Source organism: Chiroxiphia lanceolata, chromosome 10 (assembly GCF_009829145.1).
Source record: "Chiroxiphia lanceolata isolate bChiLan1 chromosome 10, bChiLan1.pri, whole genome shotgun sequence".
Classification (NCBI taxonomy): Eukaryota; Metazoa; Chordata; class Aves; order Passeriformes; family Pipridae; genus Chiroxiphia; species Chiroxiphia lanceolata.
Genome location: NC_045646.1, coordinates 15,464,964 through 15,492,831, shown reverse-complemented (window position 1 = coordinate 15,492,831; position 27,868 = coordinate 15,464,964). Strand labels below are relative to the sequence as shown.

At 39.7% G+C, this 27,868-nt stretch overlaps 1 protein-coding gene across 5 annotated transcripts in view; it reads right to left on the bottom strand.

Annotated features, from left to right (window-relative positions):
* Window positions 1-2,921: 2,921 nt before the first annotated feature.
* TFDP2 (transcription factor Dp-2) overlaps window positions 2,922-27,868 on the bottom strand; it is a 46,251-nt gene continuing 21,304 nt past the window's right edge. The window contains exons 4-14 of one of the 5 annotated variants that reach the window (XM_032698327.1): window positions 23,645-23,734; window positions 22,039-22,142; window positions 18,925-19,046; window positions 17,941-17,988; window positions 16,465-16,627; window positions 15,765-15,911; window positions 13,564-13,632; window positions 12,805-12,956; window positions 10,361-10,527; window positions 4,941-5,046; window positions 2,922-4,084 (exon numbers count right to left, since the gene is read on the bottom strand). In XM_032698327.1, coding sequence (XP_032554218.1) covers window positions 3,916-4,084; window positions 4,941-5,046; window positions 10,361-10,527; window positions 12,805-12,956; window positions 13,564-13,632; window positions 15,765-15,911; window positions 16,465-16,627; window positions 17,941-17,988; window positions 18,925-19,046; window positions 22,039-22,142; window positions 23,645-23,734 — 1,337 coding nt within the window. In that variant the 3' untranslated portion in view covers window positions 2,922-3,915. Of the gene's footprint in view, window positions 4,085-4,940; window positions 5,047-7,122; window positions 8,088-10,360; window positions 10,528-12,804; window positions 12,957-13,563; window positions 13,633-15,764; window positions 15,912-16,464; window positions 16,628-17,940; window positions 17,989-18,924; window positions 19,047-22,038; window positions 22,143-23,644; window positions 23,735-27,868 lie in introns of those variants that run through there. The other 4 variants (XM_032698328.1, XM_032698329.1, XM_032698330.1 and 1 more) reach the window with 4 other exon arrangements.

Here is a 27,868-nt window from a genome sequence, read left to right as displayed (position 1 = left end):
CAGGCTGAGGTTGATCAGCAAAAGTCCTTCTGTGGGAATTCTTTATACTCAGCAATTTCCAGCTGCTCAAAAGGATTAGGGGTATTTACAAGCTGTAGTTTAAAAAACTAAAGCCCCTTAAACAAAATGGAAACATCTCCAGTGTGGATTGTGCTGGCTTTAATGACATCAGTCATTTAAGTCATACCTTCAGTTAAACTGGTATCATTTGCTTAGATACACACACTTTCTGAGATGAGGTGGATTGTTGCTAATAATTCCAGTGTTAAAATGAGAAGGACTTTAATACAATTTTAAGAACCAAAATCCACAAACATTATGTCAGATTTCCACATAACAGAAAAATGCTGTCTCTTACTCATATTTTTTTCCTCTAGTTAGTGGAGCTGACAAGTTTTTCTAAGTAAAATTTAGATTTCTCAAGCACCACAGAGTAAGTCCAGGAATAAAGCTGTTCGCTGCAATATAACTGCAAATGCATTTACACGCAGCATTACACTGCTTGCAGCCAAGTGCCTCCTGAATGGATAACCAAGAGGGTGTTCCAAGACACAGAAACATGTCACTTAAATTTATCTTAAACAGGAGCTGCATGACAATTGAAATGTTAACCTTTCCTTATCAGAGATATCATCTAGTACTAGTTGCTGCTTGTTTCCTATCGATGAGTGCCAGGGAGATGGCATGAGACGGGAGAGGATGATGGTAACTGAACAGAAAATGGGAAAACCAGTCTTGCTCATGACTATTTTATTCTGGAAAGTATCTGCTGCTGGCTCTCAGTGAGAGGGAGGGCCTGTGTGTTGAAGCAGCTGAGCACAACCACTGCCACAAGCTGCGTGGGAGCTGTGTGGTGAGTTAATATTCTCACCCCCCCCTTGTTACTCACAATTGCTCAGCACTCCAATCAGATACAACACCTCCATTTTGTGAGGTCTTGCATTTACCTGTGTTGGTTTGTGGGGTTTGTGTGTGTGTGTTTTGTTTCTTTTTAAAATATGTCAGCTAAGATCAACAGGAATGATTGAAGGGCTTGTCTGAGATCATACATGAGTGACTATGGCTGGATAAGGCCCAAAATTCTCCTAGTTCCCAGACTTCAGTGTAGCCACAAGACCACAGTGCTTTAGTTGAACTTCATCCTCTACTGGAACTTGGCACAAGGAAGCCCAAGGAAAGAATTTACTTTTGAAGTCTCTTCTAAATGTTGTAACTTGTTTTGTCCTTTGTATTCAACTAGTCCAGGAAAAATAACTTTTAAAGATTTGGTTCAACTGTCTAAATGAATGTTATGTGCTCCTAGATTTTTTTATATTTTATCTTTGATAGTTTGAGGTTTGCCAGAAAGCAAGTAGCTGTGCAGTCTGCGGCTTTGAAGGGCACAGACATCAATGGAAGAAAGGTATCATTTACGATCTTCCTCCTGTAAAGCAGAAAGCACACTGACTGTTAATAAAACACATTCCATTTCTGGGCAAGAAGCCTTTTTTTCCCAGGTTCTTACAGTTCAAAGTGCTGCTCTTTAGGACCTGTTCAGTGTTTTGTTGTTTTTAGTTTTTACACAGTGGGAAGTGTGAATAAAGTGTAAAGTTAAATGTGCCCCTGATGTATTGCTGAGGGATAATTATTTAGAAGATGTTTCTCTTTAAGAGTTCCTTAGGATCCTGCATAAAGGTATCTTTGATCTGCCCTCTCCAATGAAAGCTGACTGACAGTGCAGTTTTTGAAAAAGCAATGGGTTTATAAGAATAAAAGTGATTATCTGTTTAAATGAAATGTCATTCATGAAGCTGCAAATTCCATAATAACATGCCTGGGGTACCTGTTCTCTCCTCCCCCTAGTTCCAAAGTGAGTTGCTTAGCTCAGGTGCATTGAGTCTCTCAGCAAGACTATTACTTTGTATTTGTAAAGCTTTCCTTGGTATAGAGGTAGTGCTACAGATTTGGTCAAAGTGAGGAGGTGTAAAGCCCTCAGTCTGCTCTTGCCTGTGAGCCATGAGCACAGGATAGTCTTAACAGTCTTGCCCAGAGGATGAATAACATGGTAGGCATACAGGAATTCTTTTAATTTGTGCATTTGTAACTGAGCTGTGTAAGCTAGAGAGCTCTACTTGCTCAGCCAAGAGCTGTACTTACATACTGGTGCTGCCCTAACTGTACCTCACGTGCAGGAGTTTGAACTATCTGTGAAAAGTTTCTGGATGCTTTAGTTTTTAATGTAAACATGCAGATGTGCTTGTCTGCTCCTCACAGTTCTGCCTGTCCTGGGTGCAGCTGGTCCTGTGCTGCCTCCTGGTCACAGCCAGGCAGCTCAGGAGCTGGAGCCTCATTTTCTCTGTGCAGCTCAGGCTTGGTGCTCTTGGCCTGAGTGCAGGTCTGGCTGTAAGAGGTGAGTGGGCACAGCCCCTGCTGGGAGAGTCCCGCTCAGAGCCCCCAGGGGCGCAATTGCTGTCAGTGCCCAGGCAGGAACAGAGGGATGAGCTGCCTCCTCTCCCAACACAGTAACATTGCTGAGACAACTATTACATACAGTATAAAAACTGGAAAGAAGTAACACTATTTTAAACTGCATTTACCTAATTAAAAATAGTTAACTTCTAGACTAGTTAAAAGCCTGGATGTTAGAACACCACGAGAAGAACACATCTATAGTGTATTTTGCGCTGATATTGAAGTGTTTTGTTTTTTTTAAAAAAAAGGCCTTTATGATTGGATGTGATGTTAGCTATGGAACACACAGCCTCCTGCTGCAAGTCTTATTCAACAGTTCAGATGGGATTTGTGTTGTGTAACTTGAGCCACAGATTACTTGAAGTGGTCTGATACAATTTTCAAAGGCGCATCAAGGTGAGTGCAACAGAAGTTAATGATAAGGAAGTTCTTCTGTCATACATAACTCAAGCTTACTGGAATGCAAAACATGAAATGACATACTGTTGAAATTTTATTTTTTTCCTAAGAACCTCAGCCTATGACTTTAAAAAAAGTTATGTGACCTACCCAGCCCCCATTTGAAAGCACTGCCTTGAAAACACGCTGCCTGAGAGCCTTAACATGGTGGGAGGCTTTTTTGAAAAAAATCCAACACATACTCTAACATCAAAGGGATTATATAAAGTTAGAACAGTAAAGAAGAAGCTACACTGGATACACTGTAATCTAGAAATACAATTTTTTTTACTTGTTTTCCTTAAAAAAGCTGGTGCAGAGAATACTGGTTTTTTTTCCTGACTGTTTTAATAATGGCTAAGAATAATCACTTATTTATAATAAATTAGGTCTGCAGTATAAATGAACATACGAACCTTTTATATTGTTACTTTTAGAGTATCTAAAATGGATTTAAACTATTTCAAGATCCATTTAATCACTTGCAATTTGTATTACTTTAAGAATCTTCTACACAGCAAGTTGAACAGAAAAAAAGCAAACATTTTAGCAGCCCCTTTTCCCTATAACCATTTTCATATAAGATAGTTTTAAATAGCTTTTTTAGCGCATTTGCATGTGCTCTTCCTCCCCCTTTTTCTAAAGGCAGCACAGCCAAGAGACAATGCAAGAATTGGCATTTGCTGACCGACTCCGTTTTCTTCTCCATCTGGTAAAGACAAGGGGAAGACAGAGACTTAAGTCCCAAAATGGAAAAGGTAAACTTGGGGTTTGCTTTGCCAAATCTCCGAGAACTTTGTTCTTTTCCTCAGTTTTAGCTGATAAAACCCACTTTGCTCTGTCCCTACATGTCACTCTGTGTTCAGTTACAAAAAGTTTTTCCGTTATGAATAAGTTGATTTTGAAGCGTCCATTTTGCTTCACTGAACACAGTGCAAAACAAGGCAAGAAACCAGTAAAATCCAAACAGGAACTCCCATTAAGAATATTTGAGCAGCATTTTGTATATTCCATTTTCTACTATCCTCATTCTGGGGAGGAAGAATCCTCATCTTCATCCTCTTCATCCTCCTCGTTGAAGGAGCAGGGCGTTTCCCCCCGGGACGCTGCGCTGCTGGACTGCTGACTGCTCAGGGCAACGAGCTGCCCAGTTGCTAAGGCCACTTCAGCATCCAGACACAACCCTGCATTCTCACTATCAAAACAACAGAAATGGTCAAGTTTAGAGGGTTTCTCATGAGGTTTTAAGCCTTTTTTTTTGGCCTCAGCTTTTCCTTTAGTCAAAGAAATGCTGCCAACAAGGAAAAATCCAGAAGTGATACAGTGAAAACTGATAAACCATTGCAAAGTTGCATAGAAAAGATTATTGAGTCACTTTTTTTTTTCCATAAACAACTAGGAGAATTGCTCAAGCTGAAGAAATATTAAAGAAGAAGAAACCCATCAGTTTAGTCAATGCACAAAATGCAATGTGAAATGAAGCTATTAATGCTGTAATGAAGAACCTGTTCCAGAATAATCCTTACTTCCATTTCTTATGGTACAGGTAACCTCCAAGTAAAGTATGGCTGTTGAGATGTATTTTGGATTGGGTTTTTACTGGTAGTGGTTTTTTTTGTTTGGTTGTTCGTTTTTAATTTTAAATTATTAATAGACTTTGTGGACTAAATTTGTTTCGTGAGAGCTTAAGCAGTAGTGCATTTAGACACCAAACATTCTTTTGCATTCTGCAGAAATATTACCAGCCTTATATCCACATGTAATTACGTATTTGTAGGCCATGCCCAAGCAGGAATTTAAGGTTAATCAAGAAAAAGGGCTCAAAGTGATTCTATTCTTAAGAAACATAGCTGGTATGTTCAAAATTCAAAGCATGTTGATTTGACCTTTCAAATATAATTATCAAGGAAGACAGAGACTTTTTCACAATCAAAATCAACCATAATAAGAAAACATCTCAATTCATTCATGAAAGTGGTATGAAATAGGAGGTTACTGAAAGTACCACAAGCATATATAACTACCCTTGAATAAAAAATTATTTCATTTACCTTGATTTAGCATTGCAAGTGCCTCCAGCTGCCTCTAAGTGTGAAACTGCTTGTGCTGAACTTGAAAGTAACCCTTGGTTTATCCATGAAAATCCTGCAGACATATCTACAAAAAAAGCATAACTGTGTTTATGATAGCTACTTAAATTTTTTTCTTCCTTTTACAATCTTAAACTTTGCAGTTAGGATTCCATAGTTTAGTTTAGAAGGTACCAGTAGCTCAAGTTGGTTTTATACTGTAGATGTGTCCTAGTTAATCAAGATGAACTTAACCCCTGTGTTTGTGGATGGACTCAAGCCTTGCATTGTTCCCCCCTCACAGCTATGCCTATTTCTCTGAAGCTTTTCCCTCTGTCTGAAGAGGATTCACCTGGCTGGCAGCCATATGGAGTCACAGGTACTGAAACAGGAGTTCTGGAGTCCTTCATGGGGACTTTCTGCTACAGACCAACCCTATGAAATGCCCCAACAGCTCCTGCTCTGCTTGGTGAAGTTCAACTGCAACTGTATTTATGGGGCTGAGGTGCTGCAGTGAAGTCACCCAGGTGGGCTGTGTTGGCTGTGTGTGTTCTGGGGCCAAAGGCAGTTTCATCCTGGTGCTCTCCTGGCTGGCTGTGGTGCAGAATTATTACCTAATCCTAATCCATCTGCCACAGACAGAGCTGGCTGTGGACAAGCACAGACCATGGCAAAGGTCTTGTGCCAAAAGTAGGGAAGAGAAAGCCTGTTGTACACTGTATGTGTGACATGTAAGGCTGTCTCCTCCCTGGGGATAGGAAGTGTTAGGGTTAAGACCATTAAAATGGTCTTGCATTAATGCTGAATTTCTTCAGGTAATTTGTTAAAAGCCCCCTGAGGGCCATGAACAGGTTACTTACAACCCTCATAGCACTTGTTTTCAAATTCCCTAACAAGTAATTCCTGTCAGTTGTTTCCAATTACACACATTTCTGCCAAGAGAATCAGCAGAACAAGTCCATTGACCCAATTACACTTGTGGGATTTTTTTTGGGGGGAGGTTGTTTTTAATTTTTTTCTTAGATAAGGTATTTCTATTGACCTGCCCGAATTCCATCCGACACAAAGTTAACATCAAAACAAAGTTACCAAGACTGTGTAGTTCTTTTCCATGGTGCTTGCACGTGGTTCCAGCTGGATGCATTAAGTCAGCAGTCAGAGTCCTTACTATTAATTCTATTCCTAACCAAACGTCTGTTCTGTACAGCACAGGGGGATTGTACTGCTCATATTTATCTGGAATTGTTCTCTAAGAGCAGGTAAGAGGAATAATTAAATGTGTTTGTTACATACAGGTTCTCATTTGTCCTTCTACATTCTTGTTAGGCTTTGGTTCCTTGGGATTTGGCAGTGTGCTGCCTAGACAGGCAGACACAGCCCTGTAAAACTGGCTCACCATGCACTGGGATGGATCCACAGGCTACCTTGTGCTGTGGAAACCTGTTAGCAGCTGGGTATTAATGACATGTCACAAAGCAAGGCCAGCAAGAGTGGTGTCCCTGCCAGCAGCCCTTGGAACGTGACAGCAAACATTAATAAGTGGCAGTTTTAGGGTGATCTATGAAGGACAGAATAGATGAGGATAGTTAAATGTGGACATAGCTGGATGGCTTTCACTAAGATTGCCCTAAATGTAGGTTTGATGTTACAGAGAACATGTTCTGACAGCTTCCTCCTATCTTTGCAGGAGGAGGCTAAGCCATTTGGAATGACTGCATTGTATTTAGATTAACAGAGATGTATCACAGTGTTGTTTCCTGGTATTATGAAGGAGTGTACCTGTGTGTACATGCTTAATATTCCAGAAGAATAACAAGACACTGCTAGTAATCTTGTGGTTTATTAACATTTTTGGATAAGAGCAAGGTAGAAGAAAGTGTGGCTTTTGCACAAGGCAGAAAGGTGGTTCATAGATGCATATCCCTGCCTTGTATTTTCATTGCCTTACATTTCTAAATTCTATTTTTCAGTGGGCTCTGGGGAGCCAGGGAAAAAAGGAAGTTTGTGAAAGACAGGGAGTTGAAGCCATTTCCAGTATAGAAAAGTCTGTCAAAATAGAAATCTGCCTACAATGAAAGACTTATTTCTTCTAGCAGTGTAGATCAATTACTAATAGCTCCACTTAGGAACCAGGGAAAGCAGCTTGTGGGATACACAAAGTGGGATGCTGTTACCCCAACTGTTAGTGCCTCAGAACTTTTATTGCCTGCCTTTTTTTATCTGTGGTCTCAGTTCTAGGAGGCAGGACTCAACTAACTTGGTTTTGCATTAACTGCCTGTAGTATGTACATGGCTCAAAAGGATGTTACTCTGGATATGGTTCTACAAGTTCATGCTTGTCTCAGTCAGTGGTGTATTTCTGGTCATGCAGCAACCTCACTCCCTCCTTCACACTCGAGCTGTTCTGGTTTGAGCCCTTGGCTGGAGAGTTCTACTTGTTTAATTGTCAGAAACTCCTCTGCCAGACAAAAAGCCTGTAGTTTAGTACCTGGAATCAGCCCAGGAAGAGTACACAGGAAAGTACCTGGCTCAAAATGAAATGGGCAGGAATGTGTAACTAGGACTGGGACCCTGGAATGCATCTTAAGCTGGTGCAAGTGTCCTGTTTTAGACATTGTCAGTTAGGACAGTCAAGCAACAGAAAAGCATGTAACAAATTTAAGATATACAGAATATATTACTCTGTGATGTTAATATGCCTTAGCTTTGGGTGATTTCAATGGCAGTCCTACCTGTACACCAATGTAGTACTTAAAATGCATATTACAAAAATGCAACACTTTTTTTGCTAAGACATCATGAAACTGATAGCAAACCTAGAAGACACTACTTTTAAAATTTGGGCACTTGAAGAATGGCTAAAATACATGATCCTCCTGAAAAGAAAATACACTAATAAGGTTTTGATGCACACATCATCAGTTCAACAATTCCAAGCAATTTATTTGGCTGTTTAACGCAAATAGAACGTTATTTCTTTTCAAAGCTGAGATGGTCCAAGGTTTTTTGTCTATTTTAAGTTTCTTTAATCTAACTGGTTTAGACTTGGATTCTTCCAACTGCTCCTCAAGTTCTACTGGCAAGCATCACAGTACAAACTATTGTTAGTGTTTGGAAGTCAGGAATTATCTGAAAAAATGACCAGGCAAAGGTCAAACTAACACTGCACAGGAAATTACTTACCTACTTAGACTTATTAGAACAGGACTGGCTTCTACAGCAGTTGAGTTCATGGAGTGACTACTGTGATTGTAATAAATCTTGATCACAATAAATTTACTTGGGGAATAAATAGGAGACCTTGATTTGTTTTTCCTGTATAGTAGTAACTGAAGCCAATGTAGTTAAAAGGGCCATCATGACAGCTGTAGAAGTAACCATGGATTCTAGAAACCAGTGAGGACCCTTTTATTTCACTACTCCTGCAGTGTAAGAAACAATGTTTAAAGACTCCTAAGGTTAAAATGGAAAGTTACACTTGACCAAAAATAAATAAGCAAGCAAATGCTGGATTTTCAGGTACTGTGCAAAACATTTCAGTCTGTTTCCCTTATTTGTCACTTACTGCCATTAGAAAACACTACTGTGCAATTCATATCTTAACTGTAGATTAGTGGTGTGTAGTTAAGTGGCAAACAACAGATAGAAGAAGCTTTTAAAATAGATGTCCATGTGCTGGTAGCAGCACCTCTGGGCTCATTTTTTCAGAGGCTGAAACAGCTGAATGTAACCCACGTCTGGATGTGACCCATTGCCTCAATGCAATTTGAGTGAAAACTAAAACCAAGGCATTTCCTGTGAATTAAAGGCTCTATGGGTTCCTGGCTGCTGGTCTGCTACTAGGGAAATACTCAGTAAATAGTGTAATGACACAGGGGTTTGTGCAAATGTAAAAAAACGTTCTGTTCTCTGAAGGTAAATTAACACAGGCTTAAAATTAAATTTTAGTTTGATTCTGGACACATGGGAGCAATTAAGTAACTTAAGCATTGCAACACTATTAAAAAGATATGGGTTCTACTCCTTTCCTCTCTCTTACGTTGCTGATCGTAAATAATTTTTAATTGAAAGAATCTGCAAGGAACAAATCAAGATTTCTTTCAACTTCTCTTTTTGGTACCAGTGCTGTCTTAAAAAGACTTGCGGTGTAATTTCAAAATCGACCAAAATTAAAATATGAAATCTTAGTTTTAAAATGCACAGGACAAGAGGACCAGGAAAACACAAACGAGTGTTGATAAACATAAGCACGTTTGATGTAGTTTGAAATGTTAAGCTATTTAAAGTGTACTAATTTTACTGAATGTAAGTGAATTTAAGTTATATCCACCAGTGTTTTGACATCACAAACTTTAAGGAATTGTTTCACTCTTAATTCTTTCACACAGTTAAATCAAGAATACAAAAACATGTGTTCAACTTCCTGACCACTTAACTATATTTCTCTTGGCAAACAAAATGGCCTTTTTTTTTTTTAGTATAAAGCCTGCATTTTAAAGATCCTGATATGAAGATTAAATATTGCCAACTGAAGGAAATCAATTTTAGGAAAGTTTTAAAAAAATTAAGAGAAATGTTTCCAACCTTCCTGTGAAAGACACAGTTTTATACTACTGTAATTTAAACAAAACCAGAGAAGTCAGGGCAAAAGCTTTGTTCCCTCTGCTCACAAACCAAGGTCTATACACAGGAATTCATTGGGTAACAATTCCTTTACAGATAAAGTCCCTCCAGAAACCTGAGAAAATGTTGGGCTAAGTTCAAGCTGTGGGTAGAGCACGAAGAGCACACTCTGACAATAACTAAAGGAAGTGATGACAAATTTTAGCAGCTCTAATCCAGTGATGCAACACTGAGGGACTTCTAGGTTTGAGTCTGTTTAAGCATGACCTGTTCTAACAGGGGAGGTAAAAGCCTCTGCATGGGACTCCTGTCCCAAAGCCTTCAGAGCCTCTTGCTTTAGTTAGAGCTCAGTTCTCAGATGGCATCTGCTGGCACCTGAGGGATTACACTCAACCCGTTCAAAATGCTGTTTTTCTCTCCTTTTCCTCAACTTGGGAGGAGCTGCCTTCTTCAAGTTTGCTCTTCCATACATCCAGTTACTCAAAATCAATACTAATGCATGAAAATCTGTTCTTGGTATCAATTTAGTTATTTAAGAAATAATTTCTTCAAAATGCAGCTCGCTTAGAAGTTTGTTGTTATAAATCAGTGTGAATTAAATTTACAGGACAACTATGATATAGCTTCCAGAATTAACAGCAAAACAACTGGTTCATATACCAACCCTACTAGGTCCCATAAAACTTCAAATGTTTAGGTTAATATAATTAAATTTGCTTCAGTTAACCAAGGTTATGGATTTGATCCGGAACAACATTTAAAAGTCCCATCTAACTTACCTGTGATATAGCCTTCTAAAGCTTTTGGCACCAGTGATTTTGCAGTTCTTAGGTCCTCAGCTGAGCACTTGCCTGCTTCGAGCCCAAAGGACATTCCCATTCTCTTCAGCACCTCACTGTCATCATGAATCTCGAAAGTGTTATCGAAATTAAAGAGGTATTCAAATCTGCATGTAAAAAATCAAAAGTGAGATGGTTTTGAAAAGAGCACAGCTGTGCTTTTCTTGCTTATTTGTTCTGGTTTTTTTGGTATGCACTGAGGTAAGTGTCTAGATTCTTCATTTTCTGTAAGGGGTCCTTAGGGAAAGAGAATTGCAACAAATGCTTTCTCTCTCCTGCCTACAGGGTTTAAAATGGCACTTTCTCAATTAAAGTGACTTTACCACTGCAGGAAGAAAGTCTAGAATTTTCAATCTCATTAAGCAGTTTCAAAGGGGAAGAGGAAGGCCTTATTAACATGAACCTTCACTTGCACTAAAGCCAATAAGGTCACCTGCAGCCCTGTCACCAAAATAACTGTTTTGTTTTTGCTTTGTTTTACACTTCACTTTCTGTTCTACTGTGCAACACTCCTCCTGTGAACTGACCTATTTACCTTGGTATAATTTTGCTTTTTTGGATGCAGCTAGCAAAGCAGTCTGTTCAGTCCTGTCTGTTCACAACCCACCACTTCTGCTGCAGGACTCTGAAAATGTTTTTCATTGCATATAAAAGTGGAAATTGTGATACTTAATTGTGAAACTTAAGACAGCTTTAAGGAAAGCAGGGGCATCTAGACTGGCCTTAAGCTATGATCACAGGCTATTCAAAGCCTGGACTGTGCTGCTCCAGGCATCACAACATAAGGCTGGTTCCTCATTTGCTGCTGACAAGACCTTTATCCCATCCATGAGATACAATCTCTGAAAGGTAACTCACTAGCCCTTTAAAGAATGGGCTGTTGGGACTGGAACCAAGTGCAGGGCAAGCACTCAAGCTGACCAGTAATGGAGTTAAGCAGCACAAATACTCTCCAATAAACTACAGGATGTGAATTCTCCAAACTGAGTGCCCACTTTTGCTAACTGCCTTATTAAACAGATCAATGTAACAGTGCTTAAACCAGAGCACATTCTGGCAGTGCTTATCTACATATTGCTGCTGCCACTAATCAGTTGCACAAATAATAACCACAGTGGAAAGCTTGTTTAATTTGGGTCATACTCTTCATGACCTCCAGATGACAGAAATACCAAAGCAGGTTATATAAATTGAAGTATCAACAATTTAAATAATTTTGCTCACTTTTAGCAGCAGAGTTTTCATACAGTTAGAGGCTGTTACACGTGTGCTACACTGCTCTAGATCCCAGATGCCAGTTTAACCTCTGACAACTTCAAAAACAAGAGTTCTGAAGTTTCAGTATGGAATTGTTCAACTTTTTAACGACTTCAAAGCTCAGTGTAGAGCCCTGTTCAATAGTGGAGAAAGAACTATATAGTGTGACTATAAAATAAGGGCATAATTATGCTAAACCAAAATTGATCCTAAAATTCCCAGCTTGGTGAACTGCAGTGCTGATGGGAGTATTCCAAAAGTTTTGTCACAGAATGTATTGGACTTCAGTCCAATTTTCTACAAAAATTCAACTTTTAATAGTATTGCTGTTTTGCATGTTGGTGCTTAGGTTACTAGAGCCTGTCTATTTTTGCTACCTGACACAGTTCAGTCCAGGATTTGCACACCAAGAGTGAAATCTATAATCTACAGTATTAAAGCAAAGCCAGCTATTCTCAGCTGATAAACTATTGTGATCCGATTACCAGTTAAAGTAACAGCACCTCACACTTCAGTCATATTTTCACAGGACGAAGAGCACCAGAATTATGTAACTGGAATATTTTCAAATTAATATAAATGCAACTACAGCAGTTTGCTTACAAAGACAGTCTTTCAAATTTCTATGTCATTTCCTTCAAAGAACTAAGTGCCCCTTTTTTGGTGCAAAAAGACACTTTCAAAATTGTTACTTTTGTGTCACATGGATCACCTCTGTTTCTGACTGTATACAGGTTTCTGGCATATGAAGAGTAAATATTCAGAAGCAGTACCATGGCTTCATGAAAAGGTGATGCTGTCCTGGTACATAGTTTCATTCAGTTATTTCTTCTATGCAGTGGATGGTCTTTGAAATGTCAGCCTGAAGTGCCTTTCACAAAGTGACGGTTGACCTTTCTTAACTTGTAAAGCAGTGTTGATAAACTCATTCCTATTACTCTTGCAGTTGCATTAAATATTAAAAAACCCAAATCAAAACAACAAGCAACCCCATGGAGTGACAGCTGCAAATGTAAAATACCATAATTACTTTCAGTAAACTAGAAGAATTTCCCACATTTGTTTTAAGAAAAATTCCAGTCTGTAAAGAAAATAAAATTGTAAAAATTGATTCCATAAACACTCACTTGTCACTTGATATGCTGCAGTCTATAATTGTTCTTTTGCTAGTGTTGACTATTAAGAAGGGCAGCTGTATTGTGGAGTTCAAAGATGGAGGGCCTTGATTTTGCTGTTCATTTTGCTGATTTCTTTGTACCAAGTTTTTAAATGCTATTTGCTGTAAAAAAAAAAAAAAGAAAAAAAGAAAAATTATCACTGACAATAAAAGAGCAGACATCAGTGTTTCCAGGAAATGAACTGTCATAGGTCTTATTTACCAACTCTCAATACCTTATTTTGTCAAAAAGTAAGTTGTGGCCTATCTTTCTCTTTGCACAGTGAAGTTCACCAGGAACAGAAGTTAAAGGCAAATTTCTCACACATATCCTAATGACTATGTCCCATTCACACTCCCTGGAGAAGAAACAATAAAGGAGCACTAAAGCTTCCCCATTCCTTTGGAAAAGGCACTGGAGTCCGAGGTCTTCTCTGGTACTTTTTAAGCATTATTACCTCAGACTAGGAGCTCGTTACACTGAAACAAAAGTTAACAAAAATTCCCCCTCTTCCCATGATCTGTATTCTCTTTCCCCTCTCCTTTATCAACCACTTCTCTCTCTAAAGAACTAGTTTTGAAATTCTTCTCTGGAAGTTATTAAACAAGTGCTGTTTGTGACACCACTCACTGTCTACTGACTTCTTATATCTGACTGCATCTGTATGAAAATGTGTGGGTTTAGGAAATGTACTTTCATTTGCAGAAAAAAAATTAAAATTAAATATACCTGCAGCAGCAGTTCTTGCAGTTGGGCTCGCTTCTGTTTTATCCTTTCAATCCTCTTCTGTTTTTCTATCTTAAAAGATAAATGTAAATGCATCAAGATATTTCCTTAGTTACCTTGTGCCATTGTGCCATTCTTTGAAAACGGGTGAATTGCCTGGTCATATGAGTTTCTCCAGTAAACAGGTCTGTCAAACTGTAATTTCTTTCTTTGTCAACAATTTTAACTCCAGTAAGGAATTAATCATTACAAGAGACTATTATCTCCCCACCCATTGCTCTTCTGTATTGTGAACTGAGAGCCAATTAGCACCAAATCAAACACTTGCTCGAGGGGGTGCTTTGGGGTTTGTGTTTTTTATTTTCAGGGTTTTTTTCCTTCTGCCCCTCCACTCTTCAGCAGTTGTGCTCCTCCCACTGTTCTAACTGCAACCTGCCAGACATAAATGTTTGGAGGCTGGGCTCAGGATCCATCTCCTCCACCTTTCCAGTGACCTCTTTTCGTTTGAGTCTCCATTAAACTCACAAGATTGCAGCAACAAATCTTGCAACATTTTCTATATGAGCACAGAATCCTTCTCTTGCAAGAGTTTTGTTAATGGCAGTTTATGGGGCCAAGCAATCCTCCCCCGGGGTGTGGAGTGTTTGGGACAGCTGGAGTGCTGGATGCCTTCAGGCCCTGCAGGTACAGCAGTGTTTGGAGTGTCCTCCAGGGCAATACAAGAGAACTGGACAACTGTCATCATGGTTACAAGGGGTTCTTCCTCATCCTGTTGGTGCCAACACTGTATCATTGCTCCCCAGAATATTAAACCCTTAAATTACCTCTTCATTCAACCATTGAAAATAAATGATGCAGTCTTTTAAAACTTAGCTGGCCCAACCCCCCTGTCCTATTTACGGTGTTGCTCTGTGGTGGTTCCCTCCTCACACACTTCAATGTTTAAAATGCTTCCTTCAGAGCACAGTAAATGACTTTTTTTTCTGGGATTCTTAAAACCAATAAACAGTGCAGATATCATTTAGGCATGGTTTCTATATAACAATTTTTTTGTACTGGTAGTCTTATTAGGATTTACACTGTAAGAAGAGTTGGCAATTTGTACAGCTTTAAAAGCAAAATTAATTCTGATTTTCACACCATAAAAATGCAGCTGTATTTTACATTCTCTCCTATTATGTCAGAGGAAGCAACGTTTTTTAAAAAAATAAGCCTGGCTTCCATTTTGTGCATATGTAATTAGAGCCTGAAACAGTGAATCATATATGATCATTGAAGATAACACAAGTTCTATATTTGTAACAATAACCTATATTGAAGAGAATACATTCACATGAATGTATGCAAAGGGTAAATTTATCCATAATTTAAAGAACCTTCCACCCTGGAGTATAATTACTGAGCACATGCATTCTCCTTGGGGGAGTGTATTTGGCAAGTACTGTAATGGACAAGAACAGTAAAAGCTTTTCTATTACCACATCTAGAAAGACAATTGATGAAAATGACTGCACAAAAAGAGCTGTTCTGTACTGGAAAGGCACCACCCACCTCATAAGATACCTACTGCACAAGTATCACAAATCTAGTAAATATTAAGATGTATTTGCAGACAGCCATTACATCACGCTGCAGTAAATACAGTGACTTGTGGTTTTATTTATAGCACATTTGGCCTGAAGGACAAGCAACATTTGTGCATATAAATTCTGGCATCCCTGCAAAAAACCACTGTAACTCTTAGCCTGCTGGAAAAATAATGGAAATAACCAATAAGTTAAACTTCTTTTTTGTTTTTCTGGCAGTTCATAACTAGTATTTGACACCCTAGCAGGAATTACTTTTCAATTTAATTTCCTTTGAATTGTATTTCCAAGTACAGACATTAATAGAGAATTGGACTTCTATTCTTTTGACTTTCTTCTGGTTAATTCAAGCTATTACACCACTGTCCATTTTTGTTAGGTAAACAGCTTGGGGTTTTAAAAAACTTTATGTAACATATACTAAATAAACAAAGTTGAACTAATCTTATCAAACATATCCTTTCAGTTTATTCCAATATCAAAAGTTGCATTTTCATAGTGTGCAAGACTCAAAACCAATCAGTTCCAAACTGAGAAAAAAAACCCTCTTGTAAAGAAGAGCAACTCCATTATCACAACCTGGGAACTAAACAGAATTTCCCAAGTACCTCCCTTTACCTCTAGATTCTGACATTCCTGAGCTGAGTTTGTAGGAAGGCCAATCCATCTGATTTCCTTCTTCTCCTTTGAAATGATGTTCATTGCCATCAGGACGTTGAGGGCATCGTAAACTCTCCGTCTAATATTTTTCTGATCATAAGCCTGCTAAGAAAACAATTCAGCATTAATTACAATGAAAGAATTAAAAAAGGAAAGACAATTGAGCACATCCTAGATATGTAGAAGATAAAATGCCAAAATAGCAGTTCAAGTCAGAGTGCTATTAAAATATGATCCTTCACCTGTGCTACTCCTTGGATACCACATGAGCATGTCTGGCTACAGGTGGAAGCTTCAGGCCTGCTGGAAGCATCTGTGCAGGAAATTCCCACCATGGCAAGTCTGTCATTATTGAAAAGCCAGACAAGACCACACATGGTGGGTGCAAGAGTAGCCTTTTCTTAAAGTTAATTATTTTGGCAGACTTGTCTACTTTGTTTATAATTTAGAGGGAGTTCAATTCTTCATTTTAATTCTCTGTTTTTGAATTTCTGAGGATAAGTCTTTATATCTGAGAAGTAGTTAAGTAAGTGAAGGAGAATATGGACTGTGGGAGGATAGTGCAGAACCAGAAGGAACAGAACCCCACGATAAACCAGACAAATGGTTTGGTATAACAGTTTAACTGGTATAACAGTTTCACCCCCTCTTTGCTTACCGAGTCTGCAGCCAAGTGGCTGTTGGAGTTTGTGAACTCTGACACCAGCTCATCAGCCACCTCGTTGTATGAAGTTGTTCCTTTACGTTGAACTTTTTCACAAACTTTCATTGAAAAATGCCTCAAACCCTTCCCATTTTTATCTCCTTTTTTGCTTCTCTTACTGGAAAGAGAAAAATATTATTTTAATAGATTGAATGTTAATAAGCTACTGTGTTACACAGTAAAGGGTCTACCCTTTACTGGACCATTTAAATTAAAACCAAAACTGTTCTGCTTTTTTGCATCAGTTTCTTGTTTCTTACAAGTTGGCAAAAAAGTGCACTGGAGCCCTTTCCCTTTCCTTGACTGTTTCTACATGGGTTGTATTTGAACACATGCCATGGGAAGATGCTTAAAAATAGATCTGGAATTCATCTCCAGGTAGTTTCACAAAAGAACAACCAAAAAAATCTCACAGGGTATTTATGTGCCTGGAACCCAGATTTATGGGGATCTCTCACATGTGTGCCTAAAATAGAAAGGCTCAGACACCCCTATTTAAATATTTAAAATACAGCAAGAGATACTAAACTTGCCCATCAGGGGAATTAAATTCTGTGCCATCATAGTTAAGACAGAGGTACAAGAATTTCTTTAGTGGAGAATAAGTACATATTCACTGGGTTTTATGGTGCCAAATTAACAACTGGCAACTGTCAGGGTTATTTTCCATTCACCTTCTTCTTCCAGAAAAGCAAGAGCTTAGCTAATAGTAACAGAAAAAAACAGGAGCAGTTGGTTTTCTCACACAAACTAGATTTGGATGTGGATTACAACAGAAGCCTTTAAAAAGTTCAGCTCTGTTGTTTTTGGTTTTGGGGTTTTTTTTAATTACAGTCTGAAAAGTTCATTTGGTAATATGTTTCAGGGAGATCTGTTATTTTACAGGAAAAAGGCCTAGTTCTGCCAGCAGTAACAAGCTAAGGAAAATATTAAAATATTAAAGTAAAAGAATGGTTTTCAAAATTTAGAACATATTTAAGAAAACAGAACACAGAAGGAAAAAAAAAGAATAGGAACACCAGAAGATTAAAAAACCCCCAACACTTCCAATCCCTACACAGATATTCAATTTGATCAACCTCAACAGGTAAACAAATAAAACCACCTTGAATGCTTTCAAAAAAAGTTTCAGAAGCAAAGGAAAAGATCATTTGTTTACAAGTATTTGTCACATGGAAAACTAGAGCAATCTTGTTTCTGAAAATCTGTTTTTCACAACTTCCAGTATCATCTGTAACAGCAAATTTATTTATCAGGAAGTGATAAAGCTAAAAGGAATGAATTATAACTACAAGGAATAAGATTCACACAGCTTTTATGTGAAGGAGTGAAAACTGAAAGTGGGAACTGGACACCCATCTCTCTGAAGGGCAGATCTGAAGTAAAACAGGTATGACTGTGCACATAAAATACATGTTCAGCAATACTCACCTTTCTGAAAAATCTGACTCTATAATTTCTTGAGTCCGTTTTCGCTCCCTAAGAAAAGACAATTCAAACTTAAGATGAAAATAACATCATATCTACAGACCACTAAAATCACAGTATGCAGGGCCTTGCTGGATCTGGTGTTTGCTGCTACATGTTTCCCAAAAGGGAAAAATCTGACACACAGAGACTGACAAAATTTGAGAGAAGGTGGTTAGGGCTTTTGGAGGAGCTTGTTGGAGCTCACTGCCAGACAAGTTCTATTCCCAATTTTACCATGCTTTGCCCATATAAATTTAGGTAAGTCACTTCACCTGGAACTACAAAAGTGCTGACGTGAGCTAGATAACCAAAGGCCATCAAAAAGGAGGAACTGGGCTCCTTTGAAAATTCCTATTTAAAATTCCTCCATGTGGAACAAAAATGTCTTTAAACAGTGCCTAGCATATATCCTGTATTTTCAGGCCATTGAATGTTCTGAAATCTTTAAACAAAAAATGAGGTAAACCACTAAACATGTTCATATCAGGGCTGATGCAGACAGAGCTGAAGAGAGAGACTCTGAAGAAGCAGCTGGCGTGAATTTTACACAGGACGAGCAGTTTGCAGTCACTGGTGGTTCCTTATCATCCCATTTATACCCACAGCAAACAGGAGCTGTGTCCCAGACTTGCATTTATTCCTGCAGCTCACACCAGGTACATTGCCTGAGAGTGTTGGGAAGTTACATTCCATTGTTTCCCTGTGTTTCCAAAGCGGCCCCACAGCACAGACTCACAGCTGGAGACCTGACACTGCTGTGGGGGACACTGAACAGCACGTACTTGGTCTGTGGTGCAGAGCACAGGAGGCCTCTCCCTGGGCAGCAGCAGTGGGATTTCTGCCTCACGATCCCTGTCCATGGTGCTTAACTGGGGGCTGAGTGCAGCTGGGGTGGGGGCTGCAGCACTTGCCCTCAGACATCTTTAAATAAGGTAAAAGTCTTACCCCGGGACCCAGACAGAAGCTTCTGTTATGTGTGTCTGTGTGACCATTGTTGGAGGTGGGTTATATGGACTCCCAATCAGAACACTCCCTGAATTGGTCAGTCTTTGTGGTGTGCTTATGATCTGTAAAATTTAGGAATAAAAAACACTGCTGTCTTAAGAAAAGAGAGGTTACCACAGCCCAAATTACTAAGCATTGCACTAAGAAAAGCAGTAATAATTCTGTACCAGAAGCAAGCTGCAGTCAAAATATACAGAAGAGATGTCATCAGAAGATCTTCATAAAGTAAAGTAATTACAACACTGTTTTCTAATTGTAGCATATTACTGTATTATTCATATGGTCAAGAACTAGACAAACAGAAGTAATTCCTAGGTATGGCAGGTAGGATCTGTACCTACAGACACCCAGCTGTTTCTCCACGAGTACATCCAGGCAATGTTTTGATCCCTGTAATCAATAAAACCTTCTTTCTTTCCAATGGATTTGTCTCTTGTAATTGTCTTTGCTACCAAAGACAAACCGAGCTCCAGGCAAAGTGTTCCCTGCAGTTTCTAGCACTCACAAGATCACAGGGCATTCTGGCAAGCTAATAATACAGCACTGTACCTGTGGAATCCAACTTAAAGTCTGTACTGTAGATAGACTTTTCATTTACACAAACCTGGTGAAATTGTAGGTACAGTGGTTAACACCAAGACACCTGGTCTCAACTTTTAAATCACATCCAAGTTCACTCTTCAAAGTAGGTCACCAGAAGAATTTAGATAGTATTTATAGATCAAACAGCATTAATTACTTAATCTTTAAAATAAAACACATTTAATTACTTTGATTCCAGTATGATAAGATTCATACCAAGGTTTCTTGGACAGTGCTTTTTACTCATATACCTTATTTCACTTTTTAAAACTTTATTTTACTTTACTCCATTTGTTAAGTAACATGTTTAGTACTGAGTGTACTAAACATTGTAGTTTCCTTTACTCTTTAACTTATCCAACAACCTTGTAAGTATACAGCATATATATACATATACACACATAGGAAGTGTGTGTATATATACATAGCAAGTGTGTATATATACAGCAAATGTGTGAATATATATATACACACATATGCAACAAATAAGTATACAGAATTTGTTTGGTATCCATCAGTACTGTTTAAACAAGTAGAAATAAATGATATGTGAAGAATCTCCCATTTCCTTAGCTCACTGAGTGTTACTTCACATCCCTCCTGACATCACACCGTCATAACACATATTGTTTTGTCTTAAAGATATAAATTCATCTCAGTTAGTTTTTGTAAACTGATAGCTCGGCAAAATCAAGTGAAAACAGAAATTTAGAGAAACCAAAGCAGTGGTACAAGTGATGTATTTCCTGGTGGATCCCGGAGAACCAGAGGTGCCCTCCCGGCTGCGTTACCCGCCGTGACCCCGCGGGTCCCGTGTCGGGGCCGCTCCCGCCCGGCCCGCAGTGCCACCTGGCGGCCCCTGCGAACAAGCACTAACACTTTATCAGTAACTTACGGTGTTAAAACTTACACCTGCGGACTGAATCTAAAGAAACGGTACCAAACAGTCGTACCCAAGAACCCAGCCAGCAAACAGTGCCCTCTCCACCACTGGCACAGCCATAGCCCGGGGGACTCAGACCAGTGGTCACCGTTCAGCCACCTCACTGATCCCGGGGGCTGTGCTGGTTTGAAGGACCCGGAGCAGTGGTTAAACAAAGCCAACAGCCCCTCCCAGCAGCAGGGTGTTGCTGACACAGGTGGGAGGCCGAGGCAGCGCTAACACTGGCACTGCTGAGAGCTTGTGGGCATTCTCCTTTCAATGGCCTGGCATAACACAGCTGTACCCCGGGTGTCCTAGAAGGCCTGCTTTAATGGCTACTTAATAAGAAAATGTTTTCTGAATATAGATCTATCCTTGCAAAACAGCAGAATAAAAGAATGAAAAGAAAAAAAATTAAAATTGTGTGTCTCACACCAGGTAGTAGCTTTTGCAACTTCCATCTGCTATAGAACTTAAACTGCAACTAGGGCTCACTTAAACCAAAAGCAGGGCCTTGAGAAGTCACCTGTAAGAGTAGGAACTGCATTAACAGACTGCTCTGCCCTGGTCTGGGCTATTTATTGCACTCACAAAACATCTTCTGTGGCAGAACTATTCCAGTGCAATGCTACAGGGCACACGCTCCAGCAAGACGTGCATCAGCACTGACGCACTGAGCAGGGCTGTTCCAGGGCTGTTCCAGGACTGTTCCAGGGCAGTTCCAGGCTGTTCCCTGGCAGCCTGTGCCCAGTGCTCCAGATGGAGAGCTCCACACAGCAGGGAATGCCATGGGGGGGTGGCTGTAATGTGTGTGCCCCTTTGGTGTACTGCTGTCCTTTGGTGCAACCCACTAAAAAACAGTAGTAATGCTGACAGGAAAAAGGCCCAACACAATTATTTATAAAACACACCAAATGGTTCTGTACTCAGGCTAAGGGCTTGGCAGGTGGGCATCAGGTCACCAGAAACTGTTCACGTTTCTAGGTATTGCTTTTTTAGCTCTCTGGCCACCAGAAAACCTAAATTTTTTCTCAAAACTAGATACAAAAATCCCTGAAATGTCAACATATGCCCATATACCATTATCACTGACAGGAAAAGAAGAGTAGTTTCAACAAGTTAAATCTCTCGTGGCACGTCCGAGGCACTCTCAGGCAATGCTGGAGGGAGATTTACTGGTGAGAACATGACTAAAAACATTCAAAGAGTATCAATAACATTCTTAATGAGATTTTTTTTTTTCCTTAATACACTTTTGTTAAAATGTCAGCTGATAAAGCTGTTTTAATTTCCACTCAAAGCCAGGCAAACAGGTGTCCCCCAAGGGCAAACACAGGAGTGTTGTTGGGAGTGGCAATTCTGGGATGCTGAGCCTGCTGTGCCCCCACGTCCCCCCCCTCCCACCCAGGTGGGGCACTTTGTGGCCAGGGCAGGAAGCAGCAAGTTCCTCACACAGTTCACATCTTTGTTTTTCGTGTTTCTACGTTACACCAACAGGAAGTCACACAGGCAGTTACACAAGTTGGCATTACTGGGGTTGCAACACTTACCATTTGGGGTCCAACATTCACATTGATTGGTCCTAAGGTTTTTGGTAAAATCTTAGTCGGAGAGTTGGTGCTGGAAACTGGCAATGTAATTACTGAAATATTACCTAAAGAGAGTGGTAAAAAGAGAGGTTTAAATTACTGCCTTAGTAACCTGTGAAAACCACTTCGGCAAATTCTCACACCACTTCAACGTTCTGGAACCAAATTAGCTTTCTTGCCTCACTCACTGCAAACACACCCTCACGTAACAGCCTCCAGACCTTTCAGCAGATGCCACAAGGACACCTCACCAAACTACACCTTCACTATTTTACCTTTAAAATTAAACGTATTTTATTTCCAGAAACAATTTATTTATTCTTGCCTAAGACGAAGAGCACACAGCCTGCTATACCTCAGCATTAGAAGTTACAATTAATGAGAATACTTTAACAAGTAGCCAGCATACAAATCCTATTTATAATCATAATCACATGTAGAAAATATGCATCCATAAACCTTCCTAGCCTTAACCATTCCTCATCCACCTGTACTAGAGTGTTCTGTAAACACCACTGCAGTGAGCAAATCACAGCCTGCCACTGTACAGATGGAGTAAGTGATGCCTTTACAACTTACCTAAAGTAACAGAGCAGGCAGCTGGATGCCAAGATAAAGCCAACCACGCCACCATGCTCTCATCCCAAGATGTTTATCATCTTTGTGATCCCGGACTGCTTACGGATCTAACCCATTCTGCCTTCGCACAGCTCAACGCTGAGAGCCTCAAAATACTGCTGCTCCTCCTCTATCCCAAGTTGCATCCTGTATATTGATTATTTGGACTGAATGTTTTAATCAAAATGGTCATTGCAGCACTACTGTGTGTTACAGCCCAGGAGTGCTCCAACTGTTGTGCACAAGCCACTCCAAGCAGTGAGATCACTGGCTTATCCATGGACATTGTGGCAGCAGCAGCAGCTTTCTCTGGGACATCTTCAAAGCAAGGGAGTTGGGAATCGATCAAACACCAGCCCCCATTGGTACACACAGCCCTGCTCAAAAGGGGCAGGGACAGTGGGGGGTCTGCAGGCACAACCAAATGTAAGGAAGAGCTGCCACTGCCTCGTAATCCAGAGTCAGCCTGAGTCTAGCTGAGGTCTTGAGTCACGAGGACAAGGATTGGCTCCTGGAGAACTCCTTACACTCTGGCACTGCAGACAGCAACTGAGGGCATCTGAGGTGACAGGTTCCTTCAGCACAGCACAGACACGAGCCCTCCTCCCACAGGAGGCAGCCAACACTCAGCTCAGCCCACAAGCTGATATTAAACATCCCTGGTCTTTTCTCACATCACCAGTTCACCTCCACTGCCCACTTTTCTCACTTGGTCCTGAATCATGGTCTCTTACAATTTATGCTAGCACACCCATGGGGTAACTGAAAAACCATACATTCAATAACGTAATTTCTCTGCAATAGCAAGCAGGAGCAACACAATCAATAGAAAAAGAGTACTTAAAAAAGGATTTTATCTTCTGTAGTCACAGCACAGAAGTAGAAAAGATGTAGACATATGCAAAGTCTCTCCTTTATGAAAAAAAATCAGAATCTGAGAAATACATACAATTTGAGGCAAGGATGTTTTCTTGTTCTGTGTAAATTTTCCAAAAGGCAGATCTGTATCTGAAAACATCTTCAGAAACTGCTTGTTTCTCTAGTCAACAAAATGAATAAATTATTCAGTCACCTCACTCACCTAGAAAAACAAACTTACAACCACACCATCCCAAACTCACCCCCCCAGGAAATCCTTGCTCTATTATGAAACATCTTTTGTGAGGTAGCGCCAGAGTGCACAAAACAGCAATTCATGATTTACATACACTGTGTTCCCATTCTGAGCTCAAAATAGTTCTACTTGTCAGTTTTACTTTTGCTAGAGGATTTTGCCTGGGATTTCCCAAGTTGTGCCAGCATATTCTCATCAAAATCCAGTCTCCCCCCTCACTGCGGGCTGTTGCAATCAATGACGTGTCACTTCCCAGTACCGCTGTAGGAATTTTCCTCTTTTCTGCTGCAGCTGAAACTTTTGACCCTGTTATCTCCAAGATCAGCTCTCATATTATTTGTCCTTGTCCCTCCTCTTACCAGGGAAAAGAAATAAATTACGTTCTCTGGTGCCGACAGCATAAGGTCACATGGCAAAGTGCAGTAAAATTCTGAAATGTCGGGTTTGGCTTCCAGCTCTACCACAGGGCTCCACCACAGAGCTGCCTCCAACAACACTTCCTGCCCTGCAAGAGACACTGGAATGTCATGTTTCACAGAATAAGAGTGAGATGTGTCAGACTTACAGCACTATGCAGTCAGCACAGCAGCACAACTAGTAGCCACTGCTGCACTGTGCCTTCCTTTACAGGGCTCCGCAGATAAATGTACATGGTCACCACTAGGGCAACTTCAGGATATACCAGGGTCATTCAAATTACTTGGTCTTGATTTTAAAAAGACAGCAGTTTACATATGGCATGTGTTTAAATGTCTTTCTGGCTGGAGTTGCTGTCAATAAAAAAGATTTTCATCTTCTAATCCCTACACAAATCCCCCTTTTGGCAGCAGCACTGTCAAAATCATTTTAAGAGTTGATCGAGCGCTCAAAGAAATGTTTCCCTGCCTTTGTTGTTCCTTTTAAATTTCTCCATGGGTAAATATAAGTATGTGAATGTGTAGATTTTTAAATGCAGATAGGATAGAAAGGGACCAGTTTCTTTTAATGAGTGAGGTCTCTTTCATCCACAGTGGACAGAAAGAAAGAACAACCAAATTTTACAACAGTAAGAGGTTGTTCTACATGTTTGTCAGCAGCTGAAAAATAAGTAAACAAAGCTTTATCACTTATGAATAAAATATTCCCTCCCTATTGTTTTCTTTTTCTCAAACATAGCATTATGGTCCACATACTCATGTAACCTCAAATGCTACAAATATTTAACAAATACTATTGGTGGAAACACCACTTCTTCATGTCCCTTCACAGCAAACAGGACAGCTGGTTCACGTTGTTGCTCCAAAAAGTTAATGTGCTTCCAAACAGATCACATCAGCACCCCAGGCTGAAGGGACAGGTCTTGCAGACCAGATCACCAGAGTCACTGCTCTTCTCTAAAAGAGAAATGCAGCTTCCAAGAGCACCCTGCCCTGCCCAAAGCCCTTGCACAGCAGCAGCCCAGGTCTGTGGGACACAGGAACCACTGCCAGACCTGGAGCTGGCCAGGACCAGTCCCAGAGCAGAAAAAGCATCACCATAAAGTGAGAACTGCTAACACAAGTACAACCAGCTGAGGGAACAGGTACTTGCTTGCTAAGATGACTTGTTGTATTTTACATCAAGTTCTTGAGATAAAGGCACCTGTGTTTGCTGAGGAGTTGGTTATTTCTAAAGTTTTGAAGGCAAAGTAGTATTACAGAACAGCAAACACCAACAAGAGCAATCTCTTCAAGTCTTCTTTATGAAACAGCACAGAAAAAGTAGGAGGAAGTAGATGCCACAAAACATTCAGCAGATTTCTGTATTCAACTGAAAGCAGAAATATGGTCAAAGTAACTATATATATATTATCACAAAGCAACTGTAAAGGTTTTAAACATGACCAAATTCTAAATAAATGCCAAGTCTTAATAACACCCACATTTGGGGACAAAAAAGATTACACTGATTTATGTCCCAAGGCACAACAGCAGTGAGTACAGTGATAAGCTGAACACAATGAGACCCATCAGCCTCCGAGTCACGGTAATCTCATTGCGTGGATGAAAAAGGTCAGCTCAGATGGATCAAACTAGAATGATTTGTATAATAATACTCAATTCTTATATAATGTTTCTCAGCAGCACTTTCAAGGCACAAAGGAGGTCAGTGTCATTATTCCCATTTACCTATGGAAACCCAAGCACATGGGAAAGAAACGGACTTAAAACTCTCATCAAGAAGCTTCAACTGCAATGCACATAAAGCCCCCCCTAAACTGAGCCTGCTCCTCACTGATGCAAATTCAAAATAAAAATCTGCCAGTGCACATAAGTATGTTTCTCTCAGAACAAAAGCACTTTGCTTCTGCATAAATTATTTTTCCATCCCTCAGTCACCATTATTGCTGTTCCTCATGGAGAGAAATCAGTGTTGCTATAATTTCATATTTTAAAAAAACATCATCACTACATAATTATTAATCCTCCTGGCATTTGTGCAATAGTTTTACTTGCATGCACAAAGAAAAATTCAATTTAAACAATCTTCAGCTTCAGCAGTCACAGATAAAGTTATTCATGTTTATGTACATGTACACTCACATGCACACACTAACCACCCCACAAGACTCACTTTAAATCATTATGTGGCACCCTAAATAGCTTAACTTCACACAAACAACATGTACTTCTATACAAATATGAAGCTAAAGAGATTTTAGTGATTTTTCTTCCTGTATAACTAAATCTGCTAGGTCTGCAGCTTAGTTGCAAAGATAATCAGAAACAATGTCAACTGGAGAATCTATAGAATCTGTCATAGCCAGTTTGAAGGAAACCATGGCTGATGGGGAGCACAGCCCAGCCAGCTGGGGTTACACACAATGCCTACATCAACAAAAAAAGCTTTTGAATTTCCAAACAAAACACCAGGGAAGTGTTGGTAATTTGGATTTCATATTCAGAGCTCTAAACAAGTGTCCATGTTTTAAAAGTGGACATAATAGCCATTTAAATTAATACAGCCTGTGGCAAAAACCCCCCAGTTCAGAGTTGTGAAATATCAGCAGTCCATCAGGATACTCTGCAATAACATATGTGATGTGCCCTCAGGATGCTTTATTACACTACAGCATAAACTGATCTCCAAGATCAGCTACTATAACAGCATATAGAAAACCCGAATTATTACCATGCTATTAGTACACAAGTATTTTCTTGGGACATTTATTCGTTTATTCATTCCATAAAATTACTGGGCCACAAACCTAACTTATAAAAATTCCACAGTCTGTAGAAGCACATACATATCTAGAAATACCTCAAATCAAAGAGATCTGTAGAAAAGAAAAAGCAAAATGGGGCAGATGATATTTCAGTGTACTTTAGGCATAAACTGAACACTACATTTTCAGTCTTTTACTGCTCAATTTGAAACAAATTTACAGGAGTTAACAGCTGTATGAAACCAAAAGTACCAGGCACAGGTCTATGGATAACCAATTCTGATGTCTGGGTCATTTTAGCAGGTCTCTTCCAGCACATCATGAACAAGTTCATTCCATTAGAGCAGCCCTGTGCAATAAGCCCAATCAGGACTTAATAAAAAATAGGTACAGCATAATAAAAAGATGGATTGAAACAAAGTTCACTGTGAACTTGTATTAAAAGTTAAGGTTCCCACTCAAAGCAATCTCTCTGCAAGTATGATTAACATATCCTCTGTCCTGGAGCCTGTTGCAAGACTGGTGGTCTATGGCTGGACTCCCTTTTCCCTCCACAGCAATAAACAGAGAACAACACGTAAATTCATAGAATTTGCAAACATTGATTTTATTATAAGGCTTCACACCCAAGCAACTCCAACACTCAGCAGATCAGGCAGCCTTGAGACTGTATAAACCAGCAGGGAGCCCTCAAAGCTACAGACATCCTGCATGGAGGATAGGTGAGGTGGTTTTATGGGACAAGTGGTAATACAGACATGCCCTCTTTCTTGGAAAGACTGGAAAAAAGATTTGATTTTCCATTTTTGTAATATATATGAACAGGATTACAAAACTGAAAGTGTGTAAATTACTGACTGGGAATGTCTCCCAAA